The 26,843-nt window shown below is 35.2% G+C and overlaps 1 protein-coding gene across 1 annotated transcript in view; it reads left to right on the plus strand.

The window, feature by feature from the left end:
• The window catches only part of LOC145668306 (lysM and putative peptidoglycan-binding domain-containing protein 1-like), a 53,456-nt gene that overhangs the window by 683 nt on the left and 25,930 nt on the right, over nt 1–26,843 (plus strand). Inside the window, exon 2 of the mRNA XM_081736032.1 lies at nt 13,865–14,196. Coding sequence (XP_081592158.1) covers nt 13,865–14,196 — 332 coding nt within the window. The remainder of the gene's footprint in view (nt 1–13,864; nt 14,197–26,843) is intronic.

The following is a 26,843-nucleotide window of genomic DNA, read 5'->3' on the forward strand; positions in this document are numbered from 1 at the left end:
TGTTATTTACAAATATTTCTAATTCCCATGCATCCTTTGTTCTTCAGTAGATACATATTCGTCTGTATTGTATTACTGCGCAAAATTTGTACATTTCAGCTGTGAAGTGTTGCAAACTATATACTGTAGATATGACGAAAACAAATAATGCTTACCTTCTCATGTTTCCAACGCTATAAACAACATACTACTACAATATTATATAAATAAATTTTTAGAGGGGACATTGGGGGGGGGTAAGCCCGCTATCAAATATATGTCCCTAGAACATCCAAAATTACAAAGCGCCTACGAAAATACCTCTTTCCTGTACACAGGGCGATACTTATGTTTATGAAATATTAATTTATCTTAGCAGGATTGCACTCTTACTGTCTTAGGAAGTGTTTCTTAAGGGAGAAGTTGCATTATTACGTGCAGTTTGTCTTTAGGAGGACTGTGTATAACTACAGCGTGTTCACATATGGCATAAAAACTGCAGGGTATAAACCACGAATTAAGTTAAAACACAAACCAACTTACGCTAAGTGACCAATAAAAAATAGTAAATCTACTCAACCGAGTCAGAACAGGAGTCAGCAAGATGCCCAGAGCGGCAACAAAAGTTTGCGCCAGTAGGGGGCAGGCTCGTCAGCGACGGTGGGTATACGCAGAAACAAGGATATTAGGACAACTTTTATATGGCATAAAATACATGAAATTTGTGGCACAGCTTTGCGATACTTCTATGAACACTTTATACACTCCTTTACCTAGCACTTGACTTCGTTGTTTTTCTTATGGAATACTACGTGATTTTCTTTTAATATACATTCCATTTCGTATTTCTACCTTATCATACAGGTAAAAAGAAAGATTCCAATGCTTTTTCTTTACTTTGTACAATCCTGTTGTGAAATCAAGTAGCATATTTCTTCCGTAGATGTTATAAATTCATGCTCCCATAAAATAGAATAGCACCTGAAATTTTGTCCCATTTCATCACATTTGGTTCACATGCAGCTTTCCTCTTATTAGTTTCCAGTCTACATTTCTGTCTTTCCGTCCATTATTGTAACATACACGTCCTAAGTTAGGTAATGAGTCAGTGGGTTTGTCGTATTAAGCTTGTTATGCATCGCTTATATGCATGACATAACAAGTGTATGAACAATTTACAAATTGTATGTAATTGGTTTTTAATGTTTTCCATTTGTGTTCAATTGATTGTCTGTCGTTTTCTTTTCTGTTTGATTGTTTTGTTTATCATCCATCTATTTTCCATTGTTATAATTTATGATTTTTCATCAGTGTACACAAACGTTGAGAAAATTGTCCTACAGTTTTCACCCCAATTGATTCGAATGCGGGAAGAAGCAAGAGACATAGTTAATAATAATAATAATAATAAAGATCGGAATAAACAGAAGATCAAAAATTAGTTTACATCGCTACAAATGCGAATTTCAGTTTAAAGTTAGTTAACACATAATGGTGTATTATACGTATTTCAGAAAACAAGGCATAACCTAATTAGAAATCAGCCGGCCATTAGACTACACTGAGAGATATCAGGTAATTATCTGTTTTAAGGTGTTGATTTATTACGGTACCGTATGAAGGTTACATTACCATGAAGTTGTAAGTAGTACCTTGTCTGTCTATCTTCATAGGACTTGATGCGATGTCTTGGTAATAATCTAAAACATGCGAAATTCATCAAAATTCCAGTAGAAATGAACAAGGTTGGTTTTAAGTCTAACTCTGGTATCAGTCTAGTTTAAACGTAGGCTACATCAAGCTTTGATATCAATGTTCTTTTGCTGCGGTCCGCAGTTTGTGGACACGTCTCTATCTTAATCTTAGAAAGAAAGTGGAATTAAATATAATTAAATGTAATTATGCGAAACAGGCAACTAAAATGAGATAACTAAATTGTACGACGTAAGAATGATATAAAAAGCAATTATTGAAAGTAATGAATAAAGTAAAATAATAAACAAAGATGGAAATATAATAAATGGATATAAACTAATTATAGCTAAAGTTATTAATTAAAGGGAGGTGTCTCACAATCTGCTTGTCCAAAGATTCATAAAAGTAAATCAATTCTAGCTAATAATATGGCATTTTAACCTATCTAACCTAACATCCAACCCAACCTAATGGAAAGTCTTACGTACCAATAAAGGAGGGAAATGCATACTTACCTGTATATAGGATGCCCTAACATAACATAATGGAAGTAATACTTACCTGTGAAGAAAGGAATACTTACCTGTGTGTATACGTGAAGACCTGGAACATCATCTGTGTACTGGAGTTACGGTGAGCATCAACGTAAAATACTTATCTTTGTGCATAATAAGCTTTCTTTCAGATTTAACCAGAAATATCAATCTATATTAGTATTGTGTATTTAATCTTTGAATTGTTCTCTTTCATTCTGTAATCACATTATATTCTTCGCGTTATGTGTGTCAATTTGTCAAAAATTCTGTAAATTTTCCGTATTCATGTGTTATTCAGCTCGGAGCAACAACGTCTGTGTTAAGAACTTGGAGCGCATTATCCATAGTTCAGTTAATTAACTTTTCCAGAATACTATTCTGGTGGCAGCCTAGAGACGGTTTCTTGTATCGTATCGCCTCAACTATTAACATTGGACCAACATTTGCAGCCATCATGGCACGACGAGCTACAGACGTCATGGAGGTATTGAATCATCGCCATGGTGAAGATGGTAATAATATACCACATGCTCTATTGTCTGTTCACCTAATATTGCATCAATACACGAACTCATATAGTTTAGAATTTAACTTCATTTTCTATCCTATTTAATCACCCGACATTGATTACCTTTATTAACTTTTTTTTACTGTCATGCTTAAATTTCGTCTGATTCTTTTCATTTCTCTTAAATTTTCTATTTCGGGCCGCCATCTGCGGCACTTATCCAGTACCGTATTGTTAATTGACAAAGGGAGAGCGATGGTCCAAGGGTCTTACTTATGTAGGTACAAAACATGTAAGCCATATATCAAAAGAAAAATAACATTAGGAATTGGACTTTATTATCGTGCAGTTACCACGGAAATAAGCACGTAATATTTGTAGTGAATTCTGAAGTCTATCAGCCCATATGCGTAGATTTGTACCATACTGTGATAGAGAATAGCTTGCGCCCGTGCGCGTTCAGCGATTTAAACCTTAGTGATACTCTCCTGCCTCCGCTTACTGTCGTTTTCTCCAGCGGGCAGCAGGAAATGACTGGCTTATTTAGAACATAATCCAGAAGAAAACAATATAGAATATTATTTATAACAGTACAGGAAATGATATACATGTTCATTTAAATTTAATTTTTTAATTGGCTGTGCAAATGTTTTTCTCCTCCTTCTGATTAGTGGATATCCGGCGCCTGCAACTGTGGTTATGTATTTTGAGATAACGGCAGTGTAGGCTGTAAAACAATTTTTAGAATTTCAACATATGTACAGATTGATTTTTTCATGATTCAGTCAACTTCGAAGATCCAAGAACTTGGACTTAACGAACTGTATAATAACGAGGAGAATTTTCGGGAAATTGAATGGATTAACATTCTTCTCACAACAGATGTGCAACGAAAAGTGCAAATACGTAGGGATGAGGCTCCGGATGAAGAGTCAAATCTTTTAAACTACTTTAATTTATGTGTCTGGCACATATGGTCGTGTTAGAGCTTATGGGTCAGATCAGGTAATATTCGCTTTTGCCCTATAGTCCTTGTACATTTCCCAGACACGTCGTATATTTACTAAGCCACCCTGAACAACACTCTTTGGACAAGCAGTATTGGCGAATTGTACAACCAGCAGAAGTTCATCTGGTAGAGATGTCCCATTCAACCATTTGGAAGTGCATTCATGTGATTCAACACGATTAAGCAACAGTTTCAGCTGTGATTTATCAAAAGATGCTGTGTGCCAAACACCAAGAGAGAAAACTAAAAGTGTGTTTTAAACGTTATAGAAACTCCTCCAGACCGTATGTTTAGCGCATAACAAAGAAACAAAATAAGAAATGAACATAACTAACTGGTTCATACTAGCTTTGCTATCATAACTAACTTGGCCAACTGAACACATTGGCTTCATCAGAAACTGTCTGATAAAAACAATATGTTCACTTAGGTGGCGAAACTTACGCATTTATTATTTTAAAATAAAGGTTACTTTGTCCTGTGATTTGTATTTCTAGAAAAGAATATATAAAACATTATCGTATTGTAACCTTTTTTGTGTTATTTTCTGTTCAAAAATTCTGATTTCAGCACAACCTAGTATTTGTAAATAATAACATACGAACTCGTTAAAACCCTTGCCGCTACTAGTTAGCGCGTGTGTCCTTAGTGCACGTGGTCTTGGGTTCGATTCCCGGTGAGGGTGCACAAAAAATTTAATTTTATGATCATTCACTTATATTAGTAATCCATATTTTAGCCTAAAGGGTATAACCGTGGATGTATAACTTAATTTTATTTCATTTTAACAAACCCATTAGCGGTCCATTTTGTCTCTACTTTTAGCGTTTGCTAAATCTGGCATTATCTTCTTCTGGTGTTTGTTCTTGCATCTGATATCCGAAACTTGGATTTTGCGGATTCTGACAATAACTGAATTGTTTTCCAGGCTTAGTTAAGATAAAATTAGCTTTTTCGATCGTTTAGTTTGTCTCTACTTAATTTGACTACGAATGTCACAACAATTCTACGTCCTATTATTTCTCTGAGAAATTACCGGTGTCAAATTAACTAAAGTTTTTTCCAGTCGCGACACCCTTGTTGGTTCACGGAAGAAATTCCATCGTGCAAACATACCTAGTAAAAGCAAACAATGTATACTGGAATATTTTTTAATGACATATGCAGCACCCACATTGTAAATTTGTACGCAGTTAGTGGCCAGGTGCCAAGAAAATTTGTAGAGTACGTTTACATGTTTATATCAAGAAACGTGATGATAAGCGATGTTATTCCCCATATTTTTAATCTGTGTGAATAGAAGTAACGGGCACTAGTTCCGAAAGTCTACATGACGAAAGGTTACCTTGAAATTGTAAGATTATCTCAGTAGTGTATATAAAATTTGATTTTTCCTTTGTAATATACCGTACTGTAATGGAGGTAATGTTAGATGGTTTTAATATGATTTACGTAGATGATTTCTTGCTTAAGAATCAGGGTTGGCTGGTTTAAACCAAGGTTTAAACCAGCTGGTTTTTTCAAAAAAACCAACTGGTTTAAACCAAAAAACAAAAAAATGTTCGTAAAAGTGTAAGTGTTTGTAAAATCTTGATGAACACACATTTGTGGGTTATCACGTTTCACTCCCGTATATTATTCGTATTATATTCAGACCTAAATTCCCCATTCATTACTCAAAAAGATTATACTACAAAAGCAACTTTTTTTTACAAGTTTATAAATATTTATTTTGTGATTTTTTTTGTAGTTATTATTGTTATGTAGTTGCAATCGAAGAAAAATTCTAAATATTGTTTCGTTTCAATGTTTACTATTGATAAAATACATCGAAAATTCCGTACTTTGTGTGTGTGTGGGGGGGTCATACAGACCCCACGAGAGGCATTTAGTGAAATAAGTATCTTTGGTATCTATTTATGTATAAATGAGTGAGTCAAAGTGGACTCAAATAATTCGTATCTTTATTCCCTTTTCTTATTGATATGCAGATTAAGTCGGTGTATTTCTTTAATTTGGACCAATAAAAGTCGTTGTTAACTAACTTGAACTAAATTAGTTCTTCAGTACTCCGTAGTACTTTGAAATTGTTCATATGTAATTCTGTGTAATGGTTTCACTTGTGCAACTGTTTATCTTTTTGTCCTTCTGAAATGACTCTTGACAGGTATATTAAGAAGCATGTAAAGATCAGTACAACGTATTTTTTTATCAGGATTCCTTCGTGAGTGAGTCGGCAGACGTATCGCATTTGTGGCCAATTAGTCCTGGTTCTGAGTTCAAATGGAGGACAATTTCTCTCGGATGTAACTCGAGAAGTGGTTTTTATTCCGCTTTAAGCTTATGTGACCCCTTCCAGCATAACCCGGTTGTTGCATAATAACATCAAGGCGAAACAAACTTATTTCTGTCCATATATGATATGAATATGAGAGCAAATCATTTAAACCATAAAAACCTGGTTTAAACCAAAAAAACAGTTTTTTTTGTTTTTTTAATAAAAACCATGGTTTTTGCCAACCCTGTTAAGAATATAAATTCACGCATATTTATAATAATTTGTATAAACAAGTGATTTACATATATATAAGGTGGACCATTTATCTTGATACGCCTTTGTAAATTTTAAAATAATTGACAAAAAAACTCAAATTTTGTATCATACAAAAGTCGGCAGGGAGACATTTCGACATACTCTGTGATACCACAAGGCTAACAGTGTTGTATCCCATCATAAAGTTGTATTGTTTTAATGGCACCACGTGAGGTTGTTACACATTTCGAATCCATATATCAAGGAGCCGCAGTGGCTCAGTGGTGGAGAGTTCAGCTCTGGTGCATGGGGTCGTTGGTTCGATACCAGCTCGCGCCAAATAAGCTTTGTGGTGGACAAACCATGTGAGTGGATTTTCTCGGGGTTCTCCAGTTTCCTCCCACTTTATTTGTTCCATCCTTTTTTTCGTTTCTCATCGTCTCCTTTAGCTTAGCCGACATATCGTGGGACGTAAAACTCAGTTTTTTTCAGTCACAAACATCCAAATTTTGATAACTTTTACAGAAGTAATGACGCAAGTGAGGCAGACGGGGGGCAATGTAGATCCAAAGTATTTTAGTGTCGAATTATGATATAGATTTCAAATTAATGCGAACGAAGTTACATGGGATTGAAGGTTTGACTCTTTTTAAAAGCCTTTATTTCAAGAAACTTCTTAGGTAAGTGCCTCATCCAATTGCATACATGTTTTTCAACAGATGTAAAGATGACGGAAAAGTTTACAGGAAAGTGTACGTTTTCATTTTCCATGTAGCTTTGAAGTATGTAATAATCTGACGTATTGCTATTTGAAAAAAAAAGAAAAAGAAAAGAAAAAAAGAAAAACTTTATATTGGACTAGTAACACTGTTAACCTGGTAGTAGTGCAGAGTATGACAAACAATGTCACCGTGTCGATATTTGCATGGTACAAAATTTCCGTGTAATGCGGGTTCCTGTCACGACGACATGGCGCGTCCTTAGGTTGCGGCTGGAGGAGAAGGTCTCAATACAAAAATTTGCTCATAATATATTGAATAACCAGTCGCGAACAGACAACGAGGAATGGTGCTTTAGCTTGGGAGTTTGACGTTAGGCTAACATCATCATCCTGTAAAAAAGACTTGTTCAGAAGCATTCACAGAATCCTCGGACCAGAATTGATAATTTGGCACGACCTCAGCAAAATAAAATGGGCTGGAGATTTGGAACATGAAATATAAAAAGTATTTATAGGACAGGTGCGTTATAATCTCTAACGAATGAGTTAGAATAATATAGGATGGACCTAGTAGGAGTTCAGGAAGTTAGATAGGAAGGAAAGGGAGCAGTTAAGTTCGGATATTTTACGTTCTTTTACGAGGAAGGAAATAAACCACCAACTAGGAACAGGGTTTTTCGTTCACAAATAATATCAACAATTAAACGGGTTGAATTTGGTAATGATATACTTTCCTTTATTACTCTTAACGGCCGGTGATGTGATATTATTGCCCGAAATGTATAATCCCCAACATAAGATAAAAATAGCAATATAAAAAACAGTTTTTACGATGAAGTAGTACGAGTATTTGACCAACTGCCGCATTATCATATAAAAATTCTATTACGAGATTCCAATACGAAGGTAGGATGAGAGGATATTTTCAAACTGATTGTAGAGAATGAAAGTTTACACAAGGAAAGTAATAACAACGGTATTAGATTCGTGAACTTTGCAACATTCAAAAGCCTTATCGTGAAGAGTACAAAATTCCCACATCACGACGTCCATGAATATATCTTACCAGATGGAAAAACACATAATCAAATTGAGCACGTTTTACTAGATACAAGAAGACAGTCTAGCATAACTGATGTTCGACCATTTAGAGGAGCTGACTTTGACACTGATCTCTACCTGGTAGCAGCGATAGTAAGAAAGAGATTATCGTTGAATAAAGGAAATATTCAGTATTTGAAAACGGGGAGATTTAATTTAAAGGAATTAGAGGAGAGCCAGGTGAGAGACGACTACCAGATTGAAGTGTCGAATAGATTCTCGATTTTAGAAGGTCCGTAGTACACTAGTGTTGAGGATACTTGGGTTGAAATTAGATCAGCAAAAGAAACATTGGGGCACGCGATAATACGTAGGAACAAACCGCGATTCGACAAGGAATGCACTCAACTAGCAGAGAAGAGAAAACAGGAAAATTGCGTTGGCTACAAAATCCGCATACGAATTAATTACAAAAAATGTAGTTGACATCAGGGGGAAACTTCCAAAACCGTAGAACAAAGAAACGCAATTTTTTTGAAAGCTAAAATTAATGAACTTGAAGGTAATAGTAGAAACAAAAACATTGGGACATGTATAAAGACATCAACGAATTAAAGAAAGGGTATCAACCTCGCCGACGGAACAATTCTCACTGATACAGATAGTATCTTGAGTAGATGAAAAAATTCTTTGACGATTTGCCTAACATGCAGAACCGTATATTCCAGATACTAACCCAACAGAAGTAGAAATTAAAGATACACAAATCTCCTCGTGTAGACGAAATTCTGGCTGAGTTAATTTTAAATGGAAGGGAAAAATTTTGGCACAAGTTCCTTCCCCTTATCTGGATCAAGGAGGAATTGCCACAAGAGTGGAAAGAATCAGCCAGTGTTCCAATTCGCAGGAAAAACAACAAAACTGATTGTAATAATTATCGAGCATTTCTCTTCTGTTACCATCCTATAAAACCATCTCAAACATTCTGTTAGTTAGAGTGACCCCATACAGAGATGAAATTATTGGAGATTATAAGTTCGGATTTAAGGTGAAATTGATCAGCTATCGACCAGATATTTAATATTCGACAAACACTGGAAAAGAAATTGAAAGACAATATCCCGGTACATCAATTATTTATTAATTTTAGAAAGGTCTACGACTCGGTTAGGAGGGCAACATTGTACAACATTCTTACAGAATATGGAATACCGAAAAAGCTAGTTAAATCCCAAAGTAAGTCCCCAAGTAAATGAATCCCCGAGTAGAAAAAATCTTGTCCACGAGCTTTCACGTCGCGAATCGCCTGAAACAAGGAGATGCGTTGTCGCCATTGAATAATAAAGCACATGTTATTTTTTGTTCTGGAGTATGCTATAAGGAAAATCAAAGACAACAACCAGGGTCTGGAGCTGAATTACACTAGGTTATGGCGTGTGCTGATGATGTAAATATAATAGGGGATGATAGAACAATAGAAAGAAATGCAGAAGTCTTATTAAACGCCTGCAGGGACATGGGTTTAGAAGTAAATGCAGAAAAAACTAAATACATAGAAATTCTCTGGGATCGTAATACTCTAAATTATGAATTCAAAATATTCAATAATACTTTCGGCAAAGTGGATATTTTCAAATATCTAGGTCAATATTAACAAATCAAAACTATATCTACACAGATATTAAATGTCGACTGAAAGCAAAAAATTCGTATTATTCAGTTCAAAATGTTTTGTAAAATATATTAAATGGTGCCTGTTGCTCTATATGGTTGTGAAACATGGTCGTTTACTCTGAGGGAAGAACGTAGACTGAAATTATTTGAGAGCAAGATCCTGAGACGAATATTGGACCCAAGAGAAACGGGAATGGGAATGGGAATGGCAGAAACTTTATAACGAGGAACTTTTACCAAATATTATTAGAGTCATCAAGTCTAGGAGGCTCAGGTAGTCAGGTCATGTACCCATAATGGAAGAAAGTTGAAACGCTTTCCAAATTTTGACTGGAGGTCTAATCGGAAAACGACAATTAGGAAGACGTAGACGCATATGGAAGGACAATGGATCTACAAGACCTAGGATACAAAGTAGAAACTGGATCCAGTTGACTAAGCATAGAAATCAGTAGGGAGCTTTTGTGAGCGCAGCATTGAACCTCCGGGTTCCATAGGCCATAGAGTTAGTTACAAAATTTGAGTGTTTTTTTTATTATTAGTTTAAGAGTTACAAGGACGTATCAAGATAAATGGTCCACAATATATATATACTCTTTTTGTAAGTTCTATTACCATCTTCAGTAGGTATGGGAACTCTCATGCAGCTTTTTTTCATTTCTCACAATAACATTCAATTTTCCTTGTGGTCCACTTACACTGATAATACAATTAAAAAACGAGAATCTTAAAAATTTGCTAATGTAAATTCTTTGCACTTGAGTAACTCTTCTTTCTGCGGTTTTTCCTTTCTTTTCGTCTAAACATTGATGCACCATCACGTTCAGTAATTACTGTGCATTAAAGAATGCGTCCCTTTCATGCTCAAACCTATAGTTTCTGATAGGAAATTTATTGATCGATATAGTAGGGTTTATTGGGAACATTAAGGGTAAGGCTATATGGTTCTAACAGGAAGTAATTTTCCCTCTTACAGGGTACTTTAAATTGTTGACCAGCTACATTTCAAGTAACACAGAGAAATTAAGGTAAATAAATAATAGTGTTGTCTGAAAATTGGCATTTGTTCATTAGTCAATCTCAACAGCTTAAAATTAGCGTTAATGGACGTTGTAAGTTAAGCGTCCCTTTCAACACCAAAACTATATGAGATGTAGACTTATATTTTAAGGTAAAATTCTAACCACTGTAATGCGATGAATTTCAAGGTTCTTACGCCAGAAATCGCACCCTGGACCCCATTCACCAACGGTACGCGCGCGCGAAGTACTAAATCCTGTTCGGCCTAAGCTCTAAACTGCGATAAACAAAGCCACGTGAAAGTAAATCTCTGATTTGCTGTTGGCCTGCCGACACTTGTACTCCTCTGCACAATAGTTCATATGATTTGATTATTACTTTTACTATGAAGCTCCATATAAAACTGCTACATTATTATAAATAACAAAAATATAATACGAATTATCTAATAAAACTGCAATCGAGTATGGTTAATGAAACAATAGAAATAAACACAAAGCATGCGCAGTAATTATGGCGCCAATTCAACTGTGGACGCGTGTTCTGCTTTCAAGCGTGAAAGACGGCTGGCATGAATCCTGGTTCCGCGAGTGTTGTGGTGAAACACCAACAAGGGAAACCTTTACTCACTAAGCAACAGTTGCTTACCAGGGAAATTCAATTTTTTTTTTTTTTTTAATCTTTCGATGTTTTTTTTTTTTCCTTCTTTACTGCTGCTGCTGTAAGTATCTGGACAACACGAGACAGTATTGTTAAAATGCACTTGTATAATTTGCTCCTCCCCGTGAGGAGTGGGAGTGATACATCACTAGCCAATCGTATTTGTGACAAGCGAAAGGATACAAATATTTTGTTTATTGGAGTTGAACATGGAATAGTTCAGTGAGATGGCGATAGACGTCTATATCTATATAATTCCATTCAAATCAATATTGCTATCGAGAGTACTTCAAAAAGACTCAAAATCATAAAACTAACGGAACTCAAACGAAATTTTGAATAGAAGCGTTGTTCAGGTGCAAGGAATTTACATTATTATATTTTTGACCTCCTCGTTTTTTAACTGTGCAGACAATAAATTAAAGATGCCATTCTGAGAAATGAAGAGAGTTGCATGAGCTACTCAGATCTAGTGAGAAAGGTAACAAGAGATGACCGAAACCGTTTAATGTATTTAATAGTAGGTTAAAACTCAGACCCATTAAATAAAAGGTAACTGAACAAGTTCTTAATAATAATAGATTCTTAAACGATCGTTTTCGGGATTTTGTTAGGGCGTGAGTAGAAAGTTTGTTTTATTCATTAAATTGTAGGAGTTATTAGTCACTCTAAAGTTAGGTGTTTTATACTAGTGAGATCTATTCGTTTAAACTCTGGAAGAAACTAGCCAGTTATAAATCAGATACGTGAGGTATTAAATGGATAAAGTTTCCAATCGGCATTTTCAGAAATCGAAACGACAAAGAGAATTCCTGCGTGCGCCTTGAATTGTATCAGATGAAGCCTTACGAGTTTGAGCTTTTGTGTTTTGGTATCCTTAAGCAACCCTGGAATGAAGAAAAAAAGTTGAATCCAGTGCAGTTGGCGAATTCATAGACCATAATGCAGGGTGCAAAATTTCCGGTCGCCAGTGGCGACTAGAAATTTAGAGCTGGCGACCAATGTTCAGTGGAAATGGTTTCTGCCTAAACTCACAGGGTTGCGCAGTTTCTGTTTTGCAGGAAAATAATTGTCACTGAGTGAAAGAAAAACGAAATGTGAATCTCTTTCTTTGTAAAACCAAAGGCCGTGGAGAGGGGAAGAGATGGACCTTTTATAATTTGTACGTGAGAGAGATTGGCGACCATCATTTTTGAATTGGCGAGTGCGTCTGATTTTGAAATTTTGCCCCCTGCCTCTTACAATACAGGCCGTTCCTCACTACACTTTCTCCTCCAAGAAAACTGGGTTATAGGACGCCACGCCAATGACGCAGGCTAATAAAATCTTCTGGAACCCATAGAACAGATATTTAAGGCAAAATTAACGTATTTTTATTATATTCTATATTAATATTTTTTGGGGGGGAGGGAGAGGGATTCGTGAAATGTGTAAAGAGATAAGTAGTTACAGCTTCCAGAAAAATGAAATTGTGTGTATGGTAAGATAAAATTTGCTGTAGAGAAATTAGAAAATGTATGCTTCTGAATTTTTTTACGTTATTTTTTTATGCCATTGTAAGTGGTGTATTCGTCGTGTGTGTATCGAAAAGGCACATTCAACAGATTTCGTGCTTTTTCGTCCAACGGTCTAAAAAAAATAAAACATCGCAATACAGGGTGTCTACTGATACTGGAAATACTTGAATTATACTGGAATTTAATTTCGATATTGGAAATACTGGAAATATACTGGAATTTTGATCCGCATACTGGAAAAATCATGAAACATAATTTGTCAACAATACTTTTTTGTAATTGTTTTAATATAGTCTTAAAAACAATTTTGTATCCATTGAGACTGTACATTTTTCCAAAGCAAGAGTTGTATAAATTTAAAGCAGTTAGACATTTAAAGCAATTGTAATTAGACAGTTAAAACAATGGGTGGAGTGGAGGGCTGTGAGGGGAGTTGAGGTGCCCTTTTGAAAATGTTTAAAAAATCTTTTTATTTAAAAAAAATTAACTAAATTTATTAAAAATAAATTATTCTGTTGATGGTAAAACAATTACAAACCTGAAATCATCAAGAGTGTAATTATTCCTAAAGAATCTTTAAAAAAAAAATGTATTAGGTACAGGAATTTTGCTAAGAGTTACACTGAATATACTAGAAATATACTGGAATTTTAAAAATGAAACTCAGTAGACACCCTGTAGTAGATTCCTTCTCCGTTTCTTGCTAGTGGAGAAATTTCCAACAATTCGAAGTCGTAAACATATGCTGCAGAGTAAAAATGACCCAGCATCATTCGTAAAGTAGTTTTCAAAATTTTGATATCTGAAACTTTTATGTTTATATGATGATGTAGAGTATGAGATACCACTTTGTCTTTCAGTTACTGAATGCCAGTGGTTAAGCTAATATATGAGGAAAATTATAATCGTGTAGAGTTTGAAAGATGTGTAACCCAAGTGCTATTAATGTTTTTCTCCTATTATTGTTGTAGATGGAACAAATTCGACGAGTAAACCGTCTATGGACAAACGATAGCTTATTTCTTCGAGAACATCTATTGATACCAGTGCCAGCGGGCTCCGTTCAAGGTGAAGTTGTTATTGCAAGTAGTGATAATAGTCCATTGTCTCCAGAACCTTACAAGTCTCTGTCTAGTGAAGGATCCGTGGAAAACTTACATTCACCAATTATGAAGGAAAGTGATGAACATGGTGTAAATAATAGTGACATTTCAGAAAAAAGTGTATCAGACTTTTTAGTAAAAATAGATAGCTCGATAGCAAAAACAAAAAGCATGGTGAAGAAAATTGAAGGAAACAGCTCGTAAGTTGAATTTAGCAATCAATTTTTGTTAGTTCTGGTGTTGTTTCTACCGCGTATTTTCTATGGGTTAAACCACGTAACAAAACCGTGACATTTCTAATAATGCATTGTGGTGAAAGTGGGTAGAAATATTATCTTTATGAGAGTAAGTGGAATATGATTTCTTCTCCTCTAGCTCAATTAGTTCCAATTTTAGTGTTCAAACCGTATCAGTCAGGACGTTTACTATCATGAAAATCTTGTATATTAAAAGTTACTTACACAAAAAATTTGAAAATAATATATTGATAGATAAAACAATCTTTCGATTCTGGAGTTCAAAGTGAAATTAGGATACACAGTAACCTTGTTCCTTTTCTCGATTATTCGTGCATAATATCAGTCTGTGTTGAGACCTTCCTCAGTGTCAACTCTGGTTGTAAAACAATATTTTTAACATACAGGGCAACAACTGTCAATAATAATTATGTAAAAAATCAAGGTCCACAATCAGTGTTGGTGTTGAGTAATGTCTCACAGCAGGCCAATATTATGTACGAATAATGAAGAAAATCGTCACCAAAAACAAAAATAGGTAGGCCCTAATTGTTTATTCATTTGATATGTATTCTATAACGTCCATCAGCAAACTTTTTTTTTTTTTCTTCGAAAATACTTAATGACAGCGCAAAATTACTATCTGCGTTTACAAATGAATGAACAGCTGACACTTCCATGCTAAGCAGGTATTTTATGTAAAACACCCTTGTATGTAAAGTACTCAGCGATTAAAAGGAATATTCTCAACACTCCGAATTTGCTGTGCTGTACTGACAACTAAAAGTTCGGCAAATTGCAACAGAATGAAGTGGCTGAAGAGAGAACCCACTCGCATTGTTAATAACGATGAAATAACACAAAATATGGCTGTTGAACTGACTGAATCCTGAACCACGATTTCGCATTTACCATGCAGTTGCTCTACCATTGAGCTACCAGCGATACAATTACAAGCAATAAGGGAATAATTAAAATTAATAAATAAAAATGTAGTTGGGTCATGGGATGCTCAATAGTAGATGTAGTGACCAGCAGATAGGAAATCAGGATCTAGTTCATGCTTTGCAGCGTTATTACGTTAGATTAAAATGTTAATTTAAGTCAGTGAGATAACATGTTCATGGAATTTAATTAGAGCATTCAAGCAGTATCACATTGTAAGTTTCTGTTTATTTTTTACGAGATTTAAGAATTTTTCTACGGTCATCGTAAAATTCTCAATATGCTGAATGAATCAGAGAGATCTCATAAAAGATTGTATTTTGATATAATTAAAAAACGAATGTATGGTTTATGTTTGAAATGACTTATGCAGTTTTATATTTGAAAAGATACTGTAAAGCACAAAGCAATAATACAGTTCCGAGAGTATAGCTACCAGGATGTAGGAATTTGGACCATTCGTGTACGAGGTTAGGCTGGAAATATTTCTTTGTATGTATTTATTTTGGTGCGGTGAACAATGGGAAATGTGCAATAAAGAGTGCACAAATTTACCATCAGGTAATACGGGTCTGGCCTATTTCAGACATTTTTGTCAAATTGGAAAGTTTGCGCACACTTATTGAGAATTACATATAATAATCTTGAGCTAGCTGGGGACTTCGTCCCCAGACACCGACGTTTGCTTGGCCCACGGCCTCGCATTTCATATTGAAGCCTTTGCTTCCGATTGTACGCGGCAAGGATACGTTTATACTTGCGAAAATTTTAAATCCCTTTCCTCCTCAAGAATACGCAATTTATTCAAAGTGAGATGAGAAAATCCCATGTTGGCCCAAGTGTTAAATGTTCAGAAATTAATTTATCGTTTTCCCGTATTGGTAAGAGTAATAACCTCGAAGTAATTTTTATGTACTGTGGTAAATAGCAATAATAGTAATAGTAATTGCTCCATGCTGTGACGAGAAGGTGAGGGTGGCAAAATTCAAATGATTTAATATCAAAGTATTCATTTCGGCGCAGGAGCAAAAGATGTACGCGACATGGAAGTTCCAAATTCAGATTCAATCATGCAAAAACTGTTTTAGCATTCATTCTTCGTACAAGATGACTTTCTTCCTGGTAAAGGTCATACCTAAGTTAGTGCGGGTGTCGAATGGGTGGCTCAAGAAAGAAACAATCAATACCATCACCTAAAGCCGTCTTTACCGATTTTTGAACAATATTTGGGACAAAATTAGGTGTTGGGTGCCGGAAGATTTTTATATTATTTTTTGCGAATATTGTGCAATATACTAGAGTGTTAATTGAGAATTGAATTTTTGTTTGTTTATTTAAATTTTAGAATGGTGTATTTACAGTATATTGCGAGAGATAGAAACAAAATTAGGAGCATATAAAAGTGATAATTGAGTAATAAAGAAGTTTTAATTTTATTAGCTGTTTTTATAATATGTATGAAGGCTGTGCTTGAGATACGAAGCAAGGATACGAAGACTGGTAACAAAGGTTAATATGAAAAGGTATTTACGTTGTGTTTTTTATGGCTTGAAGTTAACTTTTGAAACATAGAGACACAGGATTGGAATGGGCTCACGATTCAAATTCAGCATCAGAATGCGAAAGGAACTTGATCAATTTGCATTTGCAATGTCTTCGACCTGGAAGTTTTATATATATATATTCAGCTTGGAACACAGTAATCACGGAACGAAGAGAGCCGATGAATTTTATTGCTATCAAACAAAAACATCTAGACTGTTTTTATCGTTTCTTAACACAGTTTGGTTCTCATCCCTAGAAACTTGAAAAATATTTAGTTTGGCGCAACAAGATGTTTTTTATTTACTACTATTATTATTATTATTATTATTATTATTATTATTATTATTATTATTATTATTATTATTATTATTATTATTATTATTATTATTATTATTATTATTACTAAAGCCAAAACGTTGATACCTCCATGTACTGAAACGCTCAACACCAGAGAAGCACGATTCCAGTGGGAAAGCATTGAACGCATTACATTGGTTCGGGTAGGTCCACGCCTCATATAGCCTCGATGCTGAGAAGGACTATCACCTTCAGCGAACAGTTACCAGAGAAGTACGGAATTCAACCATAGGGTAAATCAAAAAGGTTCGACAAACGAACGGAAAATTGGTGTAAATTGTGGCAATCATGTTTAGTTTGCCACACGTGTATAAGTCATATTTGAACGTTTTTACCCCAAAGAAACTCAAGATGATGATAAAAACAGTTAAATCTTAAAAAACATGATCGCATTTTTTTTTCGAACTACATATTTATGATGAGAACATATTTATTTAATAGAAAATTATATTCTTTACAGTTTAAATATTAGTTGTGTGTCAAGTGGCCATTTATGTTGAAATTTTGTACAACTTTAGCCTCAGTTGACGTCTAGCTCTTGAAGCTCATTCATTTACTAGTCTTAGACCCCGGTAACCTTTGCACAACCATTTTTTTTTTTTTTTTTTTTCATTCATTCATTCATTCATTCATTCATTCATTCTATGTAATCTTAAGCTTAAGTTTTGTAGTGTCGTGAACACAATTATCTGCTCCGTGAACTTGAATAAAATCGTAAATATTTAATGAACTATTCAAAACCTTCGCCATTTTCATGCTTGTCAAACTAATATATTTATTATCCTGTTGTTTTATAGTATTCGTTTTTTAATGAGCCATTAAAGCCACAGTTAGCAGCAGAAAAAGTCTATACGTAATCATTCAGAACAGTAAAATAAAATAAGAATTAGGTCATAGTTATAAAACAAAAACTATCACGTAAAAGATAATACGAAAATAAAATGAACGTTTAGGCTGGAAATTAGAAACTTTACAAAAGGGAAATACACTATAAAAGATGAAGATGATTTTTTCTTTTTTTAAAAAAGTCTTTATTCGAATAATTTACATTATGTTCTCATAAGAAATATTGTAAAAATCTCATACTACAATTGGCAACAATTTAAAATTTCAGAGCGACCAAAGAAATCCAACTTCTTATACAAACTCCTTGTGTGGAGAGGGTCAAAGACTGATTGGACGTTTGAAGACCTCTAAAATTGGAACCAGTTGTTTTAGAGAAAATAAATGTTACATCTGCTTATGGAGATATAAATCAAATCAAATTTTACTTTTATTAGAAATCGTGAAATCAACCCGTCGATTTTTGATATATAGATCGTTATTGTGCTCCTAAATGAAAGCGTCCATACACCATTTAATTTTAGTTTATTTTTGATTTTTTTTTTTTTTAATTTAATAGTTTATATTTCAGTTCATTGTTTCTAATTTATACGTTACATATCACGTTTATTTGCTTGGTATTACCAGTTCCACTTTAATAGGAATAATAAACTTAGACTTATGTTTCCATTTCGTCGAGTATTACAGAAGTTCCATTTATTTTATACGTATGATAATGTATTGTCATGTATATGCAACACAGTTATTAGTGTGAAACACCTTCTATAGGACAAGATGTGAATGTGGAGATACAAGTACAAGATTTGTCCTGTATAAATAAGACAAAATACAACTCTAAATTGCGGTGGAGGCGTGACATTTCAAGCTTCCAGTAGCCTATAACATGGAAATATATTATTGTATCACTAAATTTTAGAAAGAAGAATATATGTATTTAAAAGTTACTAAGGGAAGCAAAACTATTGGTCGGAGATCAATTCAAGGCAGCTAGCATGATTGTTTCTAGAAAGAACTGCTTTCGAATGTATGTTAATACAACTGATGTCGTATATACTATCAAACTGTGCTACTTGATACTTATTCACTTTATAAATTAATTTAAACAATAGTAAACAGTGGACAATATTTGTTCAATGCAAATCTTCCGATAAAAAAGGAAGACACGATAAGTATTAGTGAACTGAGACAGGGCTTTGCCATTTGTGCGAAAGAAATTTGCTCGAAAACACTTTGTGATCAACACGAAGTATATTCCTTCGTCCATACTTGATCATTAAATAATCGACTTTTATTTTTCGAACAGAATAGATAAGTGATTGAGTAGGCGATAAGTCGAATCCTGTAGCAGTCATATGAGAGCAAGGTAAAGTATTTGTTTTTCTAGTGCATGCTACATCCAAGAAAAAAAGCAACAAATGACTGTAAAATTTAAACATCCTTTCTGTAGGTGGAATTAAGAGAGGCAAACATCCAATGTGCAGGATTTGCTGTCAGGTTTTAGGGGTGTGTAACTGCGTGAAGAATGTGTGATTTGTCAGGTGAGCAGTACTATTATACTTGCTTTGACGTGGAATGAATTGAATGATTTGCTTTGACAAATTGGGCAGAAATGTGTTTTGGGAGAGATAAATGTCTTTGAAAGAAGCAGATTGACTTGTAAAGATCTCGCGAAATAATATAGCAGTCTTTACAAATGAAGATTGTTTCTTCCTATTACCTGGAATATCTGGTATATTTTTATCGTGAATGACGTTCATTCTAGCATTGGAACTAGTTGCCGTAAAGAAAAGTAAAATTTGACCAAAGGAAATCACTTTTAATAAATAATAGTGTTACAGTTTCGGCAATGTATCATTGCCTTCATCACACATCCTATCATTGCCTAAACTTTAACACTGTTATTTATTAAACTTTAACACTTATTTATTAAAGGTGATTTGCTTTGGTCAGATTATAATTTTTTATCATATTCAAATCTATAAATGTCGATATGAGCAGATCTTGCTTCATTAATCTCAAATATCATTAACAATAGAGTTCCTCGTATTATACGAGGAGATATCAAAAAGTTCGTGCAATCACCTAGAACTCTGGAGAACTCTGACACGTACGGTAATAGTCCTTCTCTACATAATCACTGTGCCAAGCGACACATTTTTACCAGCGGTTCCTTGCTTCCCGTAAGCCCATTTGGCTTTGAAACCACAATTCAACCTCAGAAATGACATCATCTCTATTGTCAAAATGGCATCCTTTAAATGGACGCTTCATTTCTGGGAAAAGAAATAAGTCACTTGGTGCTAGGTCCGGTGAGTATGGGGGTAGGGCAATATTTCATATCCTAATTCCACTGCCCTCATCATGGATGCATGAGTGGAATGAGGTGGTGCATTGTCTGCCACAGGAGCATCTCTTTTGTAACCATTCCACGATGTTTCTTCTTCAGTTCTTCTTGTAACTTACTCAGGAGATTGAAATAATTGGTACTAGTAATAGTTTGCCCTTGTGGTAGGGAATCTGTCATGACCCCCTTCACAGTCCCAGAAAACGGAAAGCATCACCTTGGCGGTAGATTTGTGTACTCTTGCATTTTTATGAGTGGTGGAGGAGAGGTGTTTCAATTGTTTGTTCGTTTCCTTTTTTCTGGATCATAAAGATAAACGCAACGTTCATTTGTCGTCACTAGTCCTCTTCATCGGCGTCACAGCGATGCAACATTTCTCTTGCAGCGTCGTTGCTATTTCTCTTCTGGAAATGTGTGAGCAGTCTTGGCACACACTGTGCTGACACTTTCTGAAGGTGCAGCTGGTCGTGAATAATATTCCAAGCAGACCCATAACTCATACTTATTGTACACATGACACTTTCAGTGTTTATCCTCCTGTCTTCCATTATGATCTTCTCAACTTTCTCCTACTAGTCTTCCAGATCTAGAGGCGTCCGCGTGATCATGTGGTCAGTTTGGAATTGCCTTTTCTACTTGAATATCATCTCATGGGATGGGCTTTCATTCCCAAAGACTTTTTTCATCTCTGGATCTGCTTTCCTGATTTTCCCTGAATATGGAGAAACTCAATAACTCTCCATGCTTTAACCTTTCAATCATCGCACCTTCCGTGATTTACCTGAAGAAAAAAAAAAGAAGAAAAAAGTTAAGAATTTGCATGGTTTACGTACAAGGACCTAACTATAAAATGCATGTTCGAGGGGGGGGGGATGATTGCACGAACTTTTTTGATACCTCCTCGTATTCATTCAATGCAAATAGAAAATTATAATACCTTTTCAATAAATTTTAATATGTTTTCAATATGTGTGTGTCTGTTTTCCAGTTGGGTATATTGCAACAATCGCAAAATTAAAGTTTATGTCTTTATTTGTGGTTACTGTAACTTTCTTGTAAAGTATTCTCAGATGTAACGTAATAAATTTAAGAAAATGGCAGACAAAAATTCTCTGCGCCACAAATATATAATTTGTTCAGTAATATTTTTTTTTCCTTTGTGTTAAAGCTTTTTGTTTTGTTGCAAGTTTGCTATTCACGATCAATGTCAGTTTCCTGAATTACTAGTTTGCTTTCACTACACTTTCTACGTACGAGTACTCAATAGGCTTTCATAAAAGTTGATGGTATATTTTCCGCAATTCATAGGAACGACGTAAATTGTATACCGTTACTTACCGTGCAGTTACTTGGGTGGACACGAAGAAGCAAACTGAAACAAGACTATGATTAAATGGCAAAGTTCTCAGTTATCGTACTGAAATTATTTTATATATGTAAGTTTCAGATGATTATACACTTCTACAGTTTTTTTTTATATCTGAACCTAATATATATAAGATGATAAGACCTGGTTTATGTCAATAGATGATGTGTCATTATTTTTTCAATTCGTGAGAGCAGGAATTTGTCTTCGACCTTCGTAAAAACTTTATAATTAAAAATATTATTTTTACATTTGTTTATCCTTAATAGTGACTCATTAAGGTTAGTTTAAAGGGACAAGTTTTGCTGATAGATGTCACTACAGTCTTCGTATCTCATGTATTTTTTACCTTTCACGAAAATTCATGATTTCTCTTACAAATTTCAACCTAGAGATTTCAAATTTTTAGCGAAGGAATTTCATAACCTATCGAAGGCAACAATCCGTGCCGATTTTTTATTTAGAATTTTCTTCATTGTTGAAATGGCTTGTTTGTTGAAAGAGATATCCAAACCTTTAACAATATATCTGTTTCAACAATGAAGAAAATTCTAAATAAGAAATCTGAACGGATTGTTGCATTCGATAGGTTATGAAGTTTCTTCTCCAAAAATTTAAAGTCTGTACGTTAAAATTTGTAAGAGAAACTGTAAATTTTCGTGAAAGGTAAAAAATGTATGAGAGAAATATGAAGACTGTAGTGACATCTATTGGCAAAACTTGCCCCTTTAAACCAACCTTAAACAAATGTAGGGTATGATTATCCAGCTGCTTCCGCAATATACAAATCTATACAGATCTAATATAAATCTTGGCTGTGTGTTAACAGATAATAACTGTTTGGCATGGTCGAACAGTCCTAAATGTTTGACTGTGATTATAAATCTCAGTCAGAACATGAGTATTATGTAGCCTTTCCACTATTCATTTGTTAACAACATTCATAATCTCTCTTCTGATCTAAAAATGAGATGAAAATAAATAAATCTGTAAGCTCGTTATTTTGTTCTTTTCTTCTATATTTTTCTCAATGATATCGACGTTGTTTCTCTCATCCTGGGAAAATGATTAAGCTGTTCCAGATGAATTTTGGAAAATAGTATTTGGACTAAGTTTTTTGTAATTTCATTTCAATTCAAATACGCATCCTAAGGGAAGAAAAGGGGTTCAGTCTTTCAAATATCTAGCTAAAATATTTTCTTCTTGTGCTAAGAATATGTATTCCAGCTAGTCTTTCATTATTGCTTAACATTTTTTTGTTGCATTAGGAAAAAAATCCTAAATAAAGCATTCTCTCAGTGTACTAATAAATGCGTCAGTAAAAAAAATATTTATAATTCAGTAACTTCTTCGTTCTAGTGATAACAAAGTGAATCTCTTCCTCACAACTTTGCGTTTATTAGTTTCATTATTTTCTGAACTTCTTATGCATTTGCTTTACATTTTTTAAAACATATTTTCCAGTTTGTTTTCTTATTGTTTCTTTCTTCATTTATTTGTTTCGTTGATGGTGTGGATTTCAATCTCTCTTCTAAACAGCATTACCAGATGGTTATTTTTCTTGATTGTTAAAATATCATCACTGCAAAATATATCACCTGCCAAATTGCAAATAATTGCACAAATGATTTTGAGAAAGTTATTTGTTAGTGGAAAAAAAAAAAAACTACCAAATAATGCATGGGAAACACCTAGCTATTCGTCAGCTTGAGTTAGGCTCATACAGCCATATTCAACAAGAACAGCAACTTGCGAACCAGTTGTTTGACTACGATGCTCCATAGATTATGAATACTTGGCCTGTACTCTATAGTGTAGGCATTCGTGGCGAATTGTCTGCTGACAGTTTCCCCTTAAGGTATATACGATAATACCTATACTACAGGGCTGGTGAAAAAGTAAAAATAATAATACAAAGTACCTATTAAAAAAAAAAAAAACCTAACAAATATAGGAAAGGAAACTTTTTAATTAAAACACCTGATTTTTAAAAAGCGTTAAAAAGCAGAAAAACTTTAGAATCTGTAGAAAAGAGAAAATAATTTTAAAAGACGCGAAAACGTTACTATTATCAACACAAAATTTTGAAGTCTGCAGCAAGACAAACAAGTTAATGTCTAATAAAATGATCATTGAAAATGTAATTTTATATTAGGCATTAATGTTGATATTTTTTTAATAAGAAGATTTTATTCCAGATAAAACTAATTATAATTTTAACTGTATTTATTGCGAGAAATAAGGATGATGGAAACTATCTGACCAGAGATCAGATGTTTTAACTCAAATATATAAATATCAAATAACTAAATCTGCTCGGCCAAAACCGTTTTTGGACTGTAACAGCAGAGAACTTCATTTAGTCTTCAGCAGTAAGCCTTTTGACCTGGTAAGCAGGGATTGTTGATGAGAGTTCTAAAGGAATATAGGTTGGAATGGAAGGATCAAATACTCATAAGAAATTTTATATATGAACTAACAAATAATTGTTAGTATAGAGGAAGAAAGGAAAATGAAATTGGAAGGGAGATCCACAGGGATGTTGTCTATCCCTAGAGGTCGTGAATGGTAGAAAGTGGAATGCACAATTCTGCGTGCAATGCATCACTCACTTCTGTGAGAGAGCGTTATCGATATGGGTCATAGATTTCACCTCACACATCAACTGTGAACAAAATAATTCGCAAGCACCTGCGGTTGAAATGTGTGCAGAAGACCCGTGTACACCACCTGCTACCGCGTCACATTGCCAAACGTAAAACGAGCTGCAGGGAATTGTATGAAAAGTGCCTGGCGGTTTCCAAATGGAAGAAAGTTGTCACAATGGATGAATCATATGTCTATCTCACTGCTAGTGGTCACATTCGGGCGATCACAAGCCATGACATTGACGGCAAGTTGCGCAGCAACTTTGTTCGTCAATGCAGGAAATGTTTTCCTCATGGCTTTATGGTTGTTACGGGATTCGAATATGAGGGTAAATTGATGATATTCAAGGTGAACAATAACTTGAAGGTGAATGCAAGATACTCCAAGAATCAATACTGACACGTATCTATCGGAAAGAGATCCCATAATTGTATGAAATGGACGCGAAACAGGTGATGATCCATACGGACAAGGCTTCGAGTCATACCACCAGAACATTACTACGTTTTTTATCAGAAAATGGCAGAGGAATTAGGAATTCGTGTCATTACATTTGAAGGCATTCCTGTGAAAGGCCCAGATGTCAGCCCAATGGATTTTTGAACATTTGGACGGTTGAAGTGACGTGTTCAACATCGCCGCCCGCATACCCTGGAAGGTCAAATGAAAGCTTGCAGGGAGAAGTGTACTGTGTAAGTCACAGTGGACTGTGATAGTCGACAATGCTGTGGGAGGTGCTGGTTGAGTTCCTCTATCAGTTATACTGCAGTGATACGACGGTTTTGAGTAACAGTCTGCTTTAATGCTCGGTGGGATCTGTCACTGAAGATTTCCTTCTAAACACTGTTCCTCTTTACCGATGTGATTTTACCGTGAGTTTCGTAGGCCGAGGAAACTGTCCGTAGCGACACACCCAACACACTTGCCACTTGATCACGCTCTCACCGCACAACCGATTACCAACAATTTGCCCTCTTCGGAAACCAGAGAGGTCGTCTGTTTCACACTAATCTTCTGATCACTTCACTACATATTGCCGTTTTTACTGATCCTAGTGTAGCACGGGGTTTGCCCTAACACACTACCACCAACAGCCCAGCGATACAGTTTCCATCTAACCGCTGCCAGCCCAGACATCAGACGTTCTTCCAACTACATGTATTTCCATTAACTTGATAAGCACGCGCCCTTGGCGTGGGAGACCCGGGTTCGATTCCCGGCGGGAGCTCATGTGGTTCGGATTCCACGTTAATCAGTAGGTCCACGTCTCATATAGCCTCGCTGCTGAACGGGACGTAAAACTCAAAATCAATCAATCAATCAATCAATTGATAAGCACGTGTATATTCTTCCTTATGGGGGCGCGGTGGCTCAGTGGTAGAGCATTCACCTCTGGTACTTGGGGTCCCGGGTTCGATCCCAGCCTCCGCCAAGTAAACTTTGTGGTGGACAAACACCGTGCTCGTGGGTTTTCTCGGGGTTCTCCCGTTTCCTCCCACTTTCTTCATTCCACCATTTCACTCATCTCTCACCATCACCGTCTCCTTTAGCCTATATGGGCCGCGGTGGCTCAGTGGTAGAGCGTTCACCTCTGGTGCTTAGGGTCCCGGGTTCGATCCCAGTCCCCGCCAAGTGAACTTTGTGGTGGACAAACACCGTGTACGTGGGTTTTCTCGGGGTTCTCCCGTTTCCTCCCACTTTCTTATTCCACCATTTCATTCATCACTCATCATCACCGTCTCCTTTAGCCTAACCGGCATAACCGTGAGACGTAAAACTTAGATTTCGTTTCATTTCATATATTCTTCCCTGTCGGCTAACGCGCGCGCCTTTGGTGCACATGGTCCCGGATTCGATTCCGAAATTTTGATTTAACGTTCCACGATTATGGCTAAACGAGACTGATGATTGATTAAAAGTGAATGATCGTGCTCTGGGCCACGAGTACAAAGGTATCCGCGCTAGCCACTAGATCTGCACAAAGGGCCAACAGCTAGAATATATTTAAATACGTATGTTGAATCCGTGAATCTATACTTTATATCAGGGGCGAGCAACATATCGGCTGGTCTGCTGGTCGACCGAGCAGTTGTGTGAGGTAACCCGTGGTAGTCTGTATCGACCACTGTTACTGTTTCATTACTCCCCCTTGAACAGATACATACATACCTAGTGATTTCTAAAATTAAAAGTAGAATCACTCAAACCTGAAAAACTTCTCCACTGTTGCTTTATATTTTAGAAGAGCATAATAATGCGGAATTTAAGTTTTGGAGCTAACTTATCTGATCATTAAGATTGTAAATATCATAAATATATGCAACCATTTATATTGTCCATTTATTCTTAACGTTCAGCTTTACACTACAAAACATGATAATGTATGGAAGTCTAAATTTTTCAGTTAGTGTACATCTATCATTATGTGTAAGATAATAGTCTTCCTTATAATTAGTTGCTAGGCACGTGGCAGATGTTTTCTTTACATTTGGTTATTGTGATACGTATGTGTAATTATGTTGATGTGATATTTTTAGATCATAATAGCTTGCCAATTTGGAA

The sequence above is a fragment of the Thermobia domestica genome, chromosome 13 (genome assembly GCF_964235325.1).
Source record: "Thermobia domestica chromosome 13, izTheDome1.hap1.1, whole genome shotgun sequence".
Classification (NCBI taxonomy): domain Eukaryota; kingdom Metazoa; phylum Arthropoda; class Insecta; order Zygentoma; family Lepismatidae; genus Thermobia; species Thermobia domestica.